The 17,952-nt window shown below is 46.1% G+C and overlaps 1 protein-coding gene across 1 annotated transcript; it reads right to left on the bottom strand.

Moving 5' to 3' along the window:
* Positions 1-206: 206 nt before the first annotated feature.
* LOC136571819 (intelectin-2-like) lies at positions 207-6,642 on the bottom strand. Its single transcript, XM_066572446.1, has 7 exons — positions 6,577-6,642; positions 6,306-6,405; positions 4,688-4,935; positions 4,489-4,604; positions 1,257-1,342; positions 857-960; positions 207-740 (listed from the first exon to the last, which is right to left on the bottom strand). The coding sequence occupies exons 1-7, from the start codon at positions 6,640-6,642 to the stop codon at positions 588-590; spliced, it is 873 nt and encodes a 290-aa protein (XP_066428543.1). The 3' UTR covers positions 207-587.
* Positions 6,643-17,952: the final 11,310 nt, after the last annotated feature.

Genomic DNA, 17,952 nt, shown 5'->3' on the forward strand with positions numbered 1-17,952 from the left:
TAATGAACAATCAAGAAAATTGCAGCCTAATACAATGCTGGTACTTCAACTAGCGTATCCAAATGCACAACTCATCCTTCCTTAGTACGGATGAGCTGTAACAGCAGCATTTCTGTTTAAGAGAAAGGAGAGACTCCAATGGGTAAAAGATATATCTAAGCAATTTAATAGAATTGATTACTTTTGAAAAAAGACACATGAAGGATTACTGGTTAAGGACAAATGTTCTTTAATATTGTCTTATTCTCTGTGTCTGTATGATACTCTGGAATGGTACTTCTGTCCACATTGGCTGCCGTTGGTGCCAGAAAGGGTGGTTTCAGATCTGCGTTAGGGGTTCCGGTTACCTACTCCTCTCAGGAAGCAGGAAATGCGAATCCCCTGGCCGAACAACTCTGTTTTATAACAGAACCAAATAGCGCCAAACGTATCCCATTGACTATAATAATGTCCGTTCGCTTTTCGCTCAGCTGCCTGCCTTTTTGCTGGAAGAAAAAGCCCTGTGACGGGACCTCTGACCGGTGGTTCTAACACAGATGTGAAACTACCCTAAAAGTTTGCTGCAGCTGAGTTTGTTTGATATTGTGCTAACAATGAAATATGAGGACAGCCGCTTCGGTGATCTCTTTGCTTGTACTGGATCCTTCATGTGTCCCGTATCCATCATAGTGCCATGCAGCAAAGTGTCCACACTGGCGTGGATCTTGTTCTGGGAAGTATCCACCACCTCCGATGCAGAACTGAAAATATACAACCATTATGTGCAGTCATGAGAGGAAGGGAGGAAACAATAACTTAAAGCAAAGACAATGTCATTCCAGTAAAACCCACAGCAGGGAATTTGGCTTGTACTTACATGTTCAGTATTACACCCAATAGCTTTCATCCTAGGACACAGAGCCAGCGCCGCCTTCTCATAGTTGAACACACGGAACTGAATATAACCCGGAATATATTCAGCTATGGAAAGTACAAGAATATAGACGTAAATAGGAATGCCAGCAAACACATTACATCAACACATAATAATATGCCATTGTATTCCCCCACCCCTCATAACACATCTGACATGTTTGTAGAAGAACTTGTCAACTATCTTGTAAAGATCACTGAGACAGCAGTTCTGGCAGACCTTGCCCAGGATGACAGGGATGTGCTAAAATCAGCAAATGCAATTATTATTAGGCATATTCCTGGAACACTACAAATACAAGGCTAAAGCCAGTCTTAAACATCAGGTAGGTCTCTCCCCTTACCCCACCTGCCCACCACCCATTCATATGCACACTTGGCTTCACCAAGTGCGCACATGTTCTGAATAGGGGGAGCTGTTGCCAGTCTTCTTTGGCAAAAGGATTGGGCATATTGATAGTATTACACCCGCTAGCTTTCAACTGAAACACATGTGATGCCCCTGGTCTTTTGCTCAGTACCCTGATTATCCAAGGTTGTCAGTTTCTAGTTAAAGGGGTTGTCCCGCGCCGAAACGTTTTTTTTTTTTTTCAATAGCCCCCCCGTTCGGCGCGAGACAAACCCGATGCAGGGGTTAAAAAAGAAAACCGGAGAGTGCTTACCTGAATCCCCGCGCTCCGGTGACTTCTTACTTACCTGGTGAAGATGGCCGCCGGGATCTTCACCCTCGGTGGACCGCAGGGCTTCTGTGCGGTCCATTGCCGATTCCAGCCTCCTGATTGGCTGGAATCGGCACGTGACGGGGCGGAGCTACAAGGAGCCGCTCTCCGGCACGAGCGGCCCCATTCAGAAAAGAAGAAGACCGGACTGCGCAAGCGCGTCTAATCCGGCGATTAGACGCTGAAAATTAGACGGCACCATGGAGACGAGGACGCTAGCAACGGAACAGGTAAGTGAATAACTTCTGTATGGCCCATAATTAATGCTCAATGTACATTACAAAGTGCATTAATATGGCCATACAGAAGTGTATACCCCCACTTGCTTTCGCGGGACAACCCCTTTAACTAACAGGAAAGCTCTTGTGGCAGTTAGGGGTATTTCCCTGAATCTCGCTTGCGGGAGGTAGGTACAGGCTAGGATTATGAAAAGGGGGCATGTTAAATGTCATAGATTGAATTGTGGCTTCCTTCGGGACATTGTGCATTCAGGATGGGGGCATTGGAGTGCAAAAGTGAGAAAGCAAAGCTGCCTGGACAAAAGGCTCTGAAAAGGCATGTCATAGCCAGAAAAAAAAGTTCATGCCAGACAACTTGGACAGCTGAGCAACCACAGTACAATCAGAAGACATGAAGAGACTTAATTGTTAAAAGGATTGTCTCATACGCTCAGTCTATCACCCTTGCCCTGCACCCAGAACACCCAGAAAATAGCTGATTTAGTTGGGGAAAGCTAACTGTTGTTAAGCCTTACATTAAAATGTTGGAAGATGTCAGTAGGCAGCAGTAAAGCTTCTTTTCTATATCTTGATATATTTATAGCATGATCTTTTAGCACCAGATTCTCCGACCCCTGTGTGTAGCGGCGCTGACAACGGGCGTCTGCTCAACTGATTAGCCGGGGTCCCAAGTGGCGGACTTCAACTGATCAACTATTGATGACCTATCCTGAGAACAGGTCATCAATAGTATTTCTGCATTAGAAACCCCTTTTACGGGATTTCCCCATTAAAGACATTTAGAATAGGTGATAAATATCTGATCACTGTGAGATTGCACACCCAAATGTAACGTGAATAAAGTGGCAGTCCAAATGCTCGAACACCGCTGTATTCACTTCTATGAGACAGGCAGAGATTGATGCTCCCCCTGTATACCATAGAAGTGAATGGACTTGTCCCTTTATTGATCTTGGTTCTAGTGCTGTATTTCTGTACTGAGTCTGCTTCCAATCTATATATATATATATAATTGAATGTATGCGTGTGTGTCTGTCTGCGTGTCTGTCTGTCTGTGTGTTTGTCCTTTATGCATTACTACACCATTCATCCGATCGCCATGAAACTTTGGTAAGTTGTTGAGTACACTCCTGGGAAGATTATAGGCATAGTACAACTATCCTATGATAAATAGCGCGCGTGCGAGCGTCATCGACAGTTACGACTCCCCCACGTAGATCGTTCGATTTCCATCATTGCCACTAATTCTCTCACTTCGCGATGTCATAGAAACGTGAAATTTGGCACGAGCATTGATTATGTCATAAATAGGAAAAGCTAATGGGTCCCAACTCGATTATTCAATTCTATGCGCCAAAGAATTAGCGTCCAAATTTTACGTACGGAATCTAATTCTCTCACTTCCTGATATATATAAATGAATGTCTGTCTGTCTGTCCTTTATGCATTACTACACCATTCATCCAATTGCCATGAGACTTTGGGAAGTTGCTGAGTACACTCCAGGGAAGATTATAGGAATAGTACAACTATCCTACGATAGCTGGGGTGCGTGCGAGCGTCGTCGACAGTTATGCCCCCCCAGACAAAGATTGTTTGATTTCCATCTCAAGCACAAAAGCAAAAGGCATTACGACCAACGGGATGAGTGTTCAACTACAAAATGATGCATCCGCCGAACGTTTCGCAAGACAATTGCTGGATATTGGAAATGCTGAGGTAAAATGAAAGCTGTGCTGTGATTGGTTGCTATTTTTTATACTGCTGAGGTAACATGAAAGCTGTGCTGTGATTGGTGGCTACTTCTTATACTACTGAGGTTGCATGAAAGCTGTGCTGCGATTGTTGTTATATATTATACCACTGAGGTAACATGAAAGCTGCGCTGTGATTGGTTGCTATATATAATACCGCAGAGGTAACATGAAAGCTGCTTGTGATTGGTTGCTATTTTTTATATTGCTGAGGCAGAATAAAAGTTGCGCTGTGATTGGTTGTTATTTCTCTTACTGCTGAGGTAACATGAAAGCTGCGCTGTGATTGGTTGTTATATTTTATACTGCTAAGGTAACATGAAAGCTGCGCTGTGATTGGTTGTTATATATTATACCACTGAGGTAACATGAAAGCTGCACTGTGATTGGTTGTTATCTAGATATATAAAAACGAATGAATGTATGTCTGTCTGTCTTCGCAGCAACGCGCAACGGGTAAGCTAGTACTATGTATAATCTATGTACTAAGTTTGGTTCCAGTACTGTGTATATGTACTGAGGCTGGTTCTGGTGCTGTCTATATATACTGAGTAACCTAGTAGCATAGTCTGTAGGGCTAAAAAAACATATGTCCAACCAGTTCAGCCTATTATCCCTCAACGCTGATCGAGAGGAAGGCAAAAAACCCTCCTTAAATAATTACTATTATATATAGATTAGACATGCGTGCTTGGTGGGGCCAAGTGTGGCCCAACAAGTGTTTAATAATTTGTTATCTAATGTGCATGGGTAGCCTTACATCTTTCATCGTCACCCAAAATAACAAAAAAAAACAACAAAAAAACTCCACCCCAAAATACCTTGTACAAATTGTAGAGGTTGCTGCCATGTGACTATAGGAACCCATTATTTGTTCGATACCTTAGAAGAGTTGAGATGTTCCAAAGCGATAGCGGTGTTTTATTAGGTACTTGCCATATACCAACATCTTTTACTCTGATATCATAATATCTGGGGTTCTAGAAGAAGAGCCAGTTTACAAATAACGTGGTGTCACAGAAGTTGAAGCATACCTTACAGTGTCTAACATAAATACATATACCTTGTAGTCATCACTGGTGGCTCCTTCCGCTGTTCCAAATATTGCAAAGTTTGCCCAGTTACCCTCGCCTTCTGGGAAATTAGGGTTGTTACTTTGTTGACTAGACCAACGATCTCCATTTGGGCTTTTTCCATACATATTATTCTCGTGGACACTAGCCACCAATGTCCAGCCTCCACCATCAGTAGTCATATCACAATAAGTCTCATAGGTCAATCCATATAGTGTTGTCAGAGTGTAAATCCCATCTAGTAATAAAAGGCTAAGTGTTACTTATCTATAAAGAATTATGTGTCTGATCGTGTTGATTTCAATGAGAGCCGTTCCCGCAGTTACAAGCATCGGCCACTACACAGAGGTCGGCGTGGAGACTTTCACTGCTTCCGCTCCCACCTCTGTGTATTTGTGGAGCTGACAGCATGCGGCCACTCAGCTGATCCCAAGCAACGGACCCCAGGCAATCAACTATTGAGGACCTATCTTGAGGAAAGGTCATCAATAGTATTCTCCCTGGAAAACTGCTTTAAATGATGGTAACTGTAGAAACGTTTCTAAACTGGATATGAACAACAGCAGCATAAGATAAATATTCACAACCAATGCCAAAAGGGTTTAGGAATTTACCCTTTATGCTATCAGCTGGCATATATCAGGGCATAGATAGTAAAGGACTAATAATCTCCTGGTGCTACCGTGTTTCCCCGAAAATAAGACAGTGTCTTATATTAATTTTTGCTCAAAAAGGTTTCACTTTTTTACATGTATAGCTGCCTGGACACTATTTAAATTGACTTTTTAAATTAACTGTTAGCAGGGCTGAATTTTGGAGTAGGGCTTATATTTCAAGCATCCTCAAAAAGCCTGAAAAATTATTTTGCATCCTCAAAAATTCTGGAAAATCGTGCTATGTCTTATTTTCAGGGTATGTCTTATTTTCCGGGAAACAGGGTAGTTGCTGGTGCGTACCAACAAAGCATTCTGTCTTGGCAAAATGTGCTCATGTGTGCATATCCTACTGTATTTTTTATACACACATGCCCTGCATATTTGCATGCACAAAAAAAACATGCAAGCATGCTCCCATTGATTTCAATGGGCAATTAAGTCTAATATGTGATATCTTCTTTATACATGAAAATAGGAAATGCTGAGTGTTTTTTGCGCACATACACTCATGTAAGCGAACCCATTGAAATCACAATCCTTGTGTGAAGGAATTACGCGTGAGAAACATGCTCCTGAGAACGAACCCATTAAATCAGGTCAAGTTTTGCGGGCATGAGTTTCACGCATGCAAAAACTTTTGACTGTTTAAGCCCTAATTCAGCCTAAACCTTTTTTCCAAAATTTGTCAAATCGGCCAAACTGAACTTTCCAAAAGTTTGCTCATCTGTAGTCTCTGGATCCGGACCCTGCGGCATTCCTCAGATTACAGGAATTGTCTTTAGAACCTCTTCTGGAGTTCTGAATACAGTATTGCCTATCGATATTGATCTAGTAATCCACCATCTCTTCACTTCTGACTTAACTAGATTATTTGAATTTCTCTAATTGGCCTTTGTTGAAGATAGTAAAAATGATGATTGCCATTGCCAGCAATCACCCAGAATACACCTACCTTTAGCATTTGTATCATGTAGCTTAATATCAATGCGCTGAACCACAGATGTTGCTGGCCGGACCCTTATCCCAACAAACGCTGCTGATTTGTCGATTTCCTACAGGTATATTACAGTTTCCTAAGTGGATATAATGAGGACAACATTATTCATTAAGCAGCTGCTGCGTTGTAACTAAGTAGTGTATCAGCAATGCAAGGCACAGAGAAATGAATCACGAGCAGAGCCAGGAAGACCAATCCGGCCTGCATCTTGGTGCATCTTCCATACGGAAGTGGATGCAAAGAAGAGATCAGGGGTGGATGGATAGAAGAGAAGAAGTACAAAGAATTCCATTATGCTTCGTTAGAGGTTTAGGATCTGCTCAATGGTTTCTACTACCAAAACTAACAGGAAGTACAACCCATGATCACTATGGGACAGCAGTTGTTACTACCCTGAATAGCAAGGGAGATAATGTCGATCCAAGCCGTTGACTTCTTAGATACCAATGTCATTACTGACTACAGCATGCAAGCGGTTAACAGTGAGAGGGAGATTGCCATTGGCCCTGTGATTATCGTTCAGTGTAAATGCTACCACCGACTGAACAACGAATGGCAATTCGTTCAGTTTACGCAGGGATAAAAATTGAGACAATCATCCTGTGTAAAAGGGCCCTAACAGGAAGAGGAAATGTACATCAAGCATCCTTCCCGGCTGGCCTCATGGTCACCATGGACAGACTTTATGACCTCGAACCCCGCTTAGGCATAGTTTGTGAGGTTGGTGGATGTATGGACTGCACTGGGTCCGCTAGACACAAGCTTGGCGGGGCTCTGCTGCACCCAACATGGCCTGCCAAAAGATATAGCAATTTAACCCCCGCCCCCTCCCCCCTTTATAATATGCTGTTTAGACATTTGACAAAAAAATATATACACGAACCAGAACTGCACACCCAGCCCTGGAAAGATCTCTTTAGGCCCCTGCCCACGAGCACTGCGGCATCCCGCGCCGAATCTCAGCCGCGGGAGCCGCCGCCTGGGAGCAGGAGCCGGCAGACGGTTGTGTGTGTGTGTGTGTGTGTGTATATATATGTATATATATACACACACACACAAAAATGGCAGAATTGATCTGGGGTTTTTTTCACCCCAAAAAATACTAAAAGTTGTACAATGTATTACATACACCCCAAAATGGTACCAATACAAACTACAGCTCACTACACAGTGAACAACTCCTAATATATGGAGAAATGAAAAAAGTCATGACTTTTTGAAAAGCGGGGTCATTTTAGAGAAAATGCATTTAGGAAATGAATGCATTAAAATCATCTCACCCAGATTGCTGCCCCTCCAATACAAAGTCTCAGTCTGTTTATAATTCCGAGGTGCAGAGACTAAATATGAGGATGGAGACTCTATAAACTCTTTGATGTCCAACGCCAAGGGTGGAGTGTAAGAATAATTTACCAATAGCTGATAAGGTTCACATCGTACAGTACACATTGATAAGGTGCGTTTCATGTAACACACTCCTTATCAGAGGACCCACTGATAGTCCTACTCCATAACCACCACAGCTATAGATAGTCAACAACAATCCCACAGCTTGTTATCTACTTAGGTTGAAGCTTCTGAGCCCCAATGCAAAATCTGTAATATGCCCCCATCCTACCATGTAACAATAAGCTGTGATGAGCTCCCCCTGGTGGCCGGAAGCTGCAATACATCCCTGCTTACAAGTGGTACAGGAACTTCTGTCTGCAGACAGGTACGTTACTTTACAGCCCTTATTTTTTTATGGCTTTGTGTGTGAGTCAGGCAACCTGTGTGTGATTCTTAAGGCTGGGTTCTCACAGAGCGTATTTCCAGCGGAAATCTCGCAGTTTGGCCACAGCGATAAACAGCGAGATTTCCGCCGGGAAAGCGCTGCATCAAAACCCACGGCACTCAGCCGCTTGTTTTGAAGCGACCTGGCTGCACGCTTTTCCGTTTCTGTGGCCGGTGAATCCGCACCACAACACCGGCTTCTGCCAGCTTTGCCGTGACAGATTTGCTGTCCCATGTGGGCGAGATTTCTGAGAAATTTCATCCACAAAGCTTGCCAATTGAGGGATTAGCGGCCACAGACGGATTTGCCGCGGCGAAATAAGACACCCCCTGAAAATAAGACGTAGCGCATATTTGGGAGCAAAAATTAATATAAGACGCGTCTTGTTTTCGGGGAAACAGGGTAGTTCTCTGCACTACCCAGGAAACACCACAGGGAGGTAACCATGCGACGTTTCCTTTATATAAAATGACATCAGGAAGTGAGAGAATTAGATTACGTACGTAAAATTTGGACGCTAATTCTTTTGCACTTAGAATTGAATAATCGAGTTGGGACCCATTAACTTTTCCTATTTATGACACAATCAATGCTCGTGCCAAATTTCACGTTTCTATGACACCGGAAAGTGAGAAAATTACATTCCGTACATAAAATTTGGACGCTAATTCTTTTGCGCATAGAATTGAATAATCGAGTTGGGACCCATTAGCTTTTCCTATTTATGATATATTCAATGCCCGTGCCAAATTTTAAGTTTCTATGACATTGGGAAGTGAGAGATTTAGATTATGTATGTTAAATTTCGATGCTAATTCTTTTGCACTAGAATTGAATAATCGAGTTGGGACCCATTAGTTTTTCCTATTTATAACATAATCAATGCCGTGCCAAATTTCACGTTTCTATGACATTGGGAAGTGAGAAAATTACATTCCGTACGTAAAATTTGGACGCTAATTCTTTTGCACATAGAATTGAACAATCAAGTTGGGACCCATTAGCTTTTCCTATTTATGACATAATCAATGCTCGTGCCAAATTTCACGTTTCTATGACACCGGAAAGTGAGAAAATACATTCCGTACGTACAATTTGGACGCTAATTATTTGGCGCTTAGAATTGAATAATCGAGTTGGGACCCATTAGCTTTTCCTATTTATGACAATCAATGCTCCTGCCAAATTTTGAGTTTCTATGACACCGGGAAGTGAGAGAATTAGATTCCGTACGTAAAATTTGGACGCTAATTCTTTTGCGCATAGATTGAATAATCAAGTTGGGACCCATTAGCTTTTCCTATTTATGACATATTCAATTCTCATGCCAAATTTTAAGTTTCTATGACATTGGGAAGTGAGAGATTTAGATTATGTACGTAAAATTTTGATGCTAATTCTTTTGCGCTAGAATTGAATAATCGAGTTGGGACCCAATTACATTTTCTATTTTGGAGATAATCTATGTTTGTGCCAAATTTCATGCTTTTACGACATCGGGAAGTTGGAGAACTTTTGGCGAGTCAGTCAGTGAGTCAGTGAGGGCTTTCGTCTTTATATATATAGATAACGTGATGCAGCATATCCACGATGGACTGTGACCTCAAAGGGGTTTTCCAGGTAAACACTATTGATGACAGGATAGGTCATCAATACTTAATCAGTGGGGGTCCACAGCTCAGGATCAGCTGTTTGCCACACCCACTGTCAGCCTGGATAGAGTCAAAAGCAGACAGCTCTGTCAATAATCTAGTGGCCTGGGTTGGTATTGCATCGAATTCAACGGGGACAGTGCCTGCATTACCAATATTGAGAGGCGACAAACAGCTGATCAGCGGGGATCTCAAGTGGCGGACCACCACTGATAACCTATCCTGAGAATAGGTCAACAACAGTTAAACTAGTTATCCCAAAATCTCAAGTTATTCCCTATCCACTCCATTTTCCCCATCCTCTTTATTGCAGACTTGCTGCACTCCCCACAATAAGGAGGATATTGCATGGCGCCATGGACACGCATGTGCATTGACACTCCATTCACCTTCAGTCGGACAGCTAAAAATAGCCAAAGTACATGCACTCAGCAATTTTTGTCAGCTCCATTGAAATGTAGAGTGGTGGCTTCGCTTGCTGAGCCATCGGTCCATTCAATGTGATATCACTGTGGGTGGGAGAAGCATCCATGCAGTGACGAGAAGAGGGAGGAACAGGACATGTTCTCATGATCGGTGGGCGTCTCAGCGATAGGATCCCCACCAATCATACAGTTATGCCCTTTCCAGAGGATGGGGGATTACTTTAGATTTTGGGATAACCTGTTTAAATCCCGAAAAAACCATTTGGCCCTTATATGCAGTAAGTATGTGCAAACATTCCAGGTCCGGCCTCAGGAGTATGCGACCTATGAAGTTGCAGGGGGGAAGAGATTATACTTGAGGGAGGAAAGAAATGAGACCTTGTGGGTGGAAGGGGATATAGGATTATTTGTTTTTCTAGTATCTTGGCCATGCAGAGAGGTGGGAGCAAATTATCCTTCTTGAGACATCATCTAACTTGACATCTAATTTCTGTTCACGCTCTCATTGGCAGCCAATTACAAACAACTTTCTATGATAGATTGTGGAGATGGAAGACTTGGGACAACAAATTTGTTTTAACCGAAAGAAGGCCATCATGGTTTCAGCTCAGTTGTTGCCTGCAACACCTCCAAAGGAAAGGTTTTGGGATGGTTGCCCCACTTTCTTTTCACCCCTTTTTACACTAAATTACATAACATTCATCTATCCAAATCACTGAACCCTTAAAGGGATTGTTGAAGACTTTTCAAAATGTGCAAGAGATCAGATAAGAGTATAAAAAAAACATTACTCAGCTTTCGCACCGGTGCCGGAAGCTCCTGCAGTGGTCATATACCAATCATGTTCATGCACACATGATTGCTGAGGTCATTGATTGGCTGCAACAGGCACATGCACAGTGAACAGCATGTGACAACTTCCAGGACCGGAGCAGTGGGACATTTTAAAGGTAGTGTTTTTTGGTATTTGTTCTCTGCCACATTTTAAGAAAAATTTCAAACCTCTTCATCCTTCAAAGGGGATGTGTCAAGATAAAAAGTTATCTCCTATCCACAGGATAAGCGATAACTTTTTGATCAATGGGGATGTGTGCAGGGAACCATACCAATCCCAAAAATTGGGGTCTTAAAGGTCCCTACATGTATGGAGTGGCAGTTGCTGAATGGGAGCGCCGGAGATTGCTGAGTGATGGAACTCGGCTATGTCCAGCTTGCCATTAAGATGAATGGAGTGGCAGTTGCATGTGTGCTCGTTGCTCAATTCACTCAGGGTCCTTCAGGGTCCTTCAGAATCGGTGAGGGTCCCTGTACTTGGACCACCACTGATCAGAACATTATCCCCTATGCTGTGGATAGGATATAATTTTCTAACTTGGCACAAACCCTTTAATAGAAAATACTACAGCCATAATGATGTGGCAATCTGGGATGCCAACAATTGTATTTTCATGGCCTAAATTTCATGTAGCATTGAGCTAGAATGATATAAAAAGTTGTTGTTGGCGTATTCAACAATGCCTTTTTTTGTCAAATAACAAATTCATGAAAATTTTACATACACAGCATTTTTGCGTTTCACATATTTATAGCATTTTTTTTCCAAAACACAGCATGATATGGATATGACTTTTTTCTGTCATTTTCCCCATAGACTTTTCTACAGGACTTGAAAACTGCCAAAAAATTGTTACAAATGTAACAAAATAAAAATTGCCAGCAAATACACTTAAATGCTTGAAATCCATATTCTTTCTCACATTTAAAAATACTGAAACGGATGATCATCTAATGTGTTTGAAGACTTGCCCAATGCCCAATCCCTTTGTTCTCATGGGAGATAAGCCACCGCTAGGAGTGTCTGGCAGCGGCTTGCATTTGTATGGGGGAGTCGGGTGGAGTAGCTGTGTGCCCAGCTTAAGGGGGGCAACCCACTAAACACATTTATTATCTATCCACAGGATCGATGGGGGTCCGACAGCTGGGATCACAGGAATGGCACAATCCTAGTCCCCATAGTGAATGCAGCTTAGTGTATCTCCTCAATCCCTTCACTTGAATTTCCACTGAACTGCACTCGGGCCACGTAATGAAAGAGCATTAGGTCACTGGGAAGAGGTTGCAATGCTCAACCGAGTGCAGCGGCCTCTTCAAACAGCTGACCGGCGGGGGTCACGAGCAGTAGGCCCTTACTGACCTGTGTGGAGTATAAGTTGTCAATAATTTAGTCCCAGAAAGGCCTTTCCATCATGCAGTGACATAGTAACGTATACGCAAGTACTGGTTATACGTGTGGTATTTGCTGTGTATAATATCTCAATCACTTACCAATATCCTTGTACTTTATGGTTGTGAGAAGCATTTTGACAGTAAAATTACATGACAACAATGACAAAGAATTATGACAGGCAATATGTATGCAACATAATCCATGTACTGTGTGCAGATACTCGTGTATCTTGTCTACACCACAAGTATGGGTGGAGACGTAGTGAAGGCTGTATCTGCCCAGTGTACGCCCACAAGATAGTGATTGGCTGGCTGGAGCAAGGTCCTAGCAGCATGGGGATTTACTTATGCCTGGGATGGAGGGTTAGGGGTAGTTTCAGTGTTAGACTTACATTATTAGCTGTAAATGTTTCCATGCGAGAGCTAATAATGTAAGCCTCACACTGAAACAAACCCTAACCCGCCATCCCAGGCATAACTATATCCCCACGCTGCTAGCCTGCCATCACTCACCTCTTGCTGCCTCCTGTCACTGGCCCTGCCGCCTTCAGTTACTGGCCCTGCCGAGAACGCAGCCGGCTCCTCTCACCCATCCCCTGCCACTGCCCCTGGCGTTGCTGTAGCGCTTATCCGCTGCCGGCTCCTCAGTCACTGCCTCTGCCGGCGCTGTAGCAGTTAACCGCTACAGGCTCCTGTCAGTCACCCTGGGCCGGCGAACTTCCTCGGCCCGTAGAGCAGTGGTGAGTCCCAGGATCTGACAGAGAGCCAGCCATGCAGTCAATCAAGGACTGGGGGCGTCACCAGGCTGTCAAACAGCCTTACCCTTGTCGACACACACCACTTCCGGTGTCGACAAGGTGCAATAGTACCCTGTGTGCAGTAATGTGTCTATTAGTCACTGCTGAACCTTCAGGACCCCATATACGCAACCAGATTTCCCATTCACTCTGCTCAGACCCCTCTCGCCGCAACGCTAGTAACACAGGAATGTACTAGAGATGAGCGAACACCAAAATGTTCGGGTGCTCGTTATTCGGAACGAACTTCCCGCGATGCTCGAGGGTTCGTTTCGAACAACGAACCCCATTGAAGTCAATGGGCGACCAGAGCATTTTTGTATTTCGCCGATGCTCGCTAAGGTTTTCATGTGTGAAAATCTGGGCAATTCAAGAAAGTGATGGGAATGACACAGAAACGGATAGGGCAGGCGAGGGGCTACATGTTGGGCTGCATCTCAAGTTCACAGGTCCCACTATTAAGCCACAATACCGGCAAGAGTGCCCCCCCCCCCTCCCAACAACTTTTACTTCTGAAAAGCCCTCATTAGCATGGCATACCTTTGCTAAGCACCACACTAGCTACAACAAAGCACAATCACTGCCTGCATGACACTCCGCTGCCACTTCTCCTGGGTTACATGCTGACCAACCGCCCCCCCTCCCCCCCACAGCGCACACCAAAGTGTCCCTGCGCAGCCTTCAGCTGCCCTCATGCCACGCCACACTCATGTCTATTTAGAAGTGCGTCTGCCATGAGGAGGAACCGCAGGCACACACTGCAGAGGGTTGGCACGGCTAGGCAGCGACCCTCTTTAAAAGTGGCGGGGCGATAGCCCACAATGCTGTACAGAAGCAATGAGAAATAGAATCCTGTGCCACCGCCATCAGGAGCTGCACACGTGGGCATAGCAATGGGGAACCTATGTGCCACACACTATTCATTCTGTCAAGGTGTCTGCATGCCCCAGTTAGACCGGGCTTTTTAATTCATAGACACAGGCAGGTACAACTCCCTATTGTGAAGTCCCTGTGGACCGACAGCATGGGTGGGTGCCAGGAAGCCACCGGCGGTACATAGAAATATCCCATTGCATTGCCCAACACAGCTGAGGTAGTAATGTCGTGCGTAATACAGGTGGGCTTCGGCCCACACTGCATGCCCCAGTCTGACCGGGGTTCTTTACAAGTGGACACATGTAGGTTACACTCCCTGTGGACCCACTGCCTGGGTGGGTGCCAGGAAGCCACCGGCGGTACATAGAAATATCCCATTGCATTGCCCAACACAGCTGAGGTAGTAATGTCGTGCGTAATACAGGTGGGCTTCGGCCCACACTGCATGCCCCAGTCAGACTGGGGTTCTTTAGAAGTGTACAGATGTATTAAAAACTCCGTGTGCACCTACAGCATGGGTGGCTCCCTGGAACCCACCGGCGGTACACAAAAATATCCCATTGCATTGCCCAACACAGCTGAGGTAGTAATGTCGTGCATAATGCAGGTGGGCTTCGGCCCACACTGCATGCCCCAGTCAGACTGGGGTTCTTTAGAAGTGGACACATGTAGGTTAAACTCCCTGTGGACCCACTGCCTGGGTGGGTGCCAGGAAGCCACCGGCGGTACATAGAAATATCCCATTGCATTGCCCAACACAGCTGAGGTAGTAATGTCGTGCGTAATACAGGTGGGCTTCGGCCCACACTGCATGCCCCAGTCAGACTGGGGTTCTTTAGAAGTGTACAGATGTATTAAAAACTCCGTGTGCACCTACAGCATGGGTGGCTCCCTGGAACCCACCGGCGGTACACAAAAATATCCCATTGTATTGCCCAACACAGCTGAGGTAGTAATGTCGTGCATAATGCAGGTGGGCTTCGGCCCACACTGCATGCCCCAGTCAGACTGGGGTTCTTTAGAAGTGGACACATGTAGGTAAAACTCCCTGTGGACCCACTGCCTGGGTGGGTGGCAGGAAGCCACCGGCGGTACATAGAAATATCCCATTGCATTGCCCAACACAGCTGAGGTAGTAATGTCGTGTGTAATACAGGTGGGCTTCGGCCCACACTGCATGCCCCAGTCAGACTGGGGTTCTTTAGAAGTGGACACATGTATTAAAAACTACGTGTGCACCTACAGCATGGGTGGCTCCCTGGAACCCACCGGCGGTACACAAAAATATCCCATTGCATTGCCCAACACAGCTGAGGTAACGTCAGCTGGAATGCAGGTGGGCTAAAAATTAATTTGATTACACTGTAGGCGAGGGCCCACAAAAATTGCTGTATCAACAGTACTAATGTACATCCCAAAAATTGGCCATGGCCAGCCAAGAGGGCAGGTGAAACCCATTAATCGCTTTGGTTAATGTGGCTTAAGTGGTAACTAGGCCTGGAGGCAGCCCAGTGTAACGAAAAATTGGTTCAAGTTAAAGTTCCAACGCTTTTAAGCGCATTGAAACTTATAAAAATTGTTCAGAAAAATTATTTGAGTGAGCCTTGTGGCCCTAAGAAAAATTGCCCGTTCAGCGTGATTACGTGAGGTTTCAGGAGGAGGAGCAGGAGGAGGAGGAGGAATATTAGACACAGATTGATGAAGCAGAAATGTCCCCGTTTTGGATGGTGAGAGAGAACGTAGCTTCCATCCGCGGGTGCAGCCTACGCATTGCTTACGTATCGCTGCTGTCCGCTGGTGGAGAACAGAAGTCTGGCGAAATCCAGCCTTTGTTCATCTTGATGAGTGTTAGCCTGTCGGCACTGTCGGTTGACAAGCGGCTACGCTTATCTGTGATGATTCCCCCAGCCGCACTAAACACCCTCTCCGACAAGACGCTAGCCGCAGGACAAGCAAGCACCTCCAGGGCATACAGCGCTAGTTCAGGCCACGTGTCCAGCTTCGACACCCAGTAGTTGTAGGGGGCAGAGGCGTCACCAAGGATGGTCGTGCGATCCGCTACGTACTCCCTCACCATCCTTTTACAGTGCTCCCGCCGACTCAGCCGTGACTGGGGAACGGTGACACAGTCTTGGTGGGGAGCCATAAAGCTGGCCAGGCCCTTAAAGACTGTTGCACTGCCTGGGATGTACATGCTGCTCGATCTACGCACATCCCCTGCTACCTTGCCCTCGGTACTGCGCCTTCTGCCACTAGCGCTGTCGGCTGGGAATTTTACCATCAGCTTGTCCGCAAGGGTCCTGTGGTATAGCAACACTCTCGAACCCCTTTCCTCTTCGGGAATCAGAGTGGGCAGGTTCTCCTTATACCGTGGATCGAGCAGTGTGTACACCCAGTAATCCGTCGTGGCCAGAATGCGTGCAACGCGAGGGTCACGAGAAAGGCATCCTAACATGAAGTCAGCCATGTGTGCCAGGGTACCTGTACGCAACACATGGCTGTCTTCACTAGGAAGATCACTTTCAGGATCCTCCTCCTCCTCCTCCTCCTCCTCCTCCTCCTCCTCAGGCCATACACGCTGAAAGGATGACAGGCAATCAGCCGGTGTACCGTCAGCAGCGGCCCAAGCTGTCTCTTCCCCCTCCTCCTCATCCTCCTCATGCTCCTCCTCCTCCTCCTGTACGCGCTGAGAAATAGACAGGAGGGTGCCCTGACTATCCAGCGGCATACTGTCTTCCCCCGCCCCCGTTTCCGAGCGCAAAGCAGCTGCCTTTATGGTTTGCAGGGAATTTCTCAAGATGCATAGCAGAGGAATGGTGACGCTAATGATTGTAGCATCGCCGCTCACCACCTGGGTAGACTCCTCAAAATTACCAAGGACATGGCAGATGTCTGCCAACCAGGCCCACTCTTCTGAAAGGAATTGAGGAGGCTGACTCCCACTGCGCCGCCCATGTTGGTATTCGACTATAGCTCTACGTTGTTCATAGAGCCTGGCCAACATGTGGAGCGTAGAGTTCCACCGTGTGGGCACGTCGCACAGCAGTCGGTGCACTGGCAGCTTAAAGTGATGTTGCAGGGTGCGCAGGGTGGCAGCGTCCGTGTGGGACTTGCGGAAATGTGCGCAGAGCCGGCGCGCCTTTACGAGCAGGTCTGACAAGCGTGGGTAGCTTTTCAGAAAGCGCTGAACCACCAAATTAAAGACGTGGGCCAGGCATGGCACGTGCGTGAGGCTGCCGAGCTGCAGAGCCGCCACCAGGTTACGGCCGTTGTCACACACGACCATGCCCGGTTGGAGGCTCAGCGGCGCAAGCCAGCGGTCGGTCTGCTGTGTCAGACCCTGCAGCAGTTCGTGGGCCGTGTGCCTCTTATCGCCTAAGCTGAGTAGTTTCAGCACGGCCTGCTGACGCTTGCCCACCGCTGTGCTGCCACACCGCGCGACACCGACTGCTGGCGACATGCTGCTGCTAACACATCTTGATTGCGAGACAGAGGAGGAGGAGGAGGAGGGTGCTTTAGTGGAGGAAGCATACACCTCCGCAGATACCACCACCGAGCTGGGGCCCGCAATTCTGGGGGTGGGTAGGACATGAGCGGTCCCAGGCTCTGACTCTGTCCCAGCCTCCACTAAATTCACCCAATGTGCCGTCAGGGAGATGTAGTGGCCCTGCCCGCCTGTGCTTGTCCACGTGTCCGTAGTTAAGTGGACCGTGGCAGTAACCGCGTTGGTGAGGGCGCGTACAATGTTGCGGGAGACGTGGTCGTGCAGGGCTGGGACGGCACATCGGGAAAAGTAGTGGCGACTGGGAACTGAGTAGCGCGGGGCCGCCGCCTCCATGATACTTTTGAAGG

The sequence above is a fragment of the Eleutherodactylus coqui genome, chromosome 6, assembly GCF_035609145.1.
Source record: "Eleutherodactylus coqui strain aEleCoq1 chromosome 6, aEleCoq1.hap1, whole genome shotgun sequence".
Classification (NCBI taxonomy): domain Eukaryota; kingdom Metazoa; phylum Chordata; class Amphibia; order Anura; family Eleutherodactylidae; genus Eleutherodactylus; species Eleutherodactylus coqui.

Coding starts and splice junctions, on each gene's coding strand:
- LOC136571819 (XM_066572446.1), bottom strand. CDS start 6,642: ATGGAATTCTTTGTACTTCTTCTCTTCTATCCATCCACCCCTGATCTC. Junction 4,605..4,687: donor CCACCAGTGATGACTACAAG/GTATATGTATTT, acceptor CTCTTCTTCTAG/AACCCCAGATATTATGATAT. Junction 741..856: donor TTGGGTGTAATACTGAACAT/GTAAGTACAAGC, acceptor GTATATTTTCAG/TTCTGCATCGGAGGTGGTGG.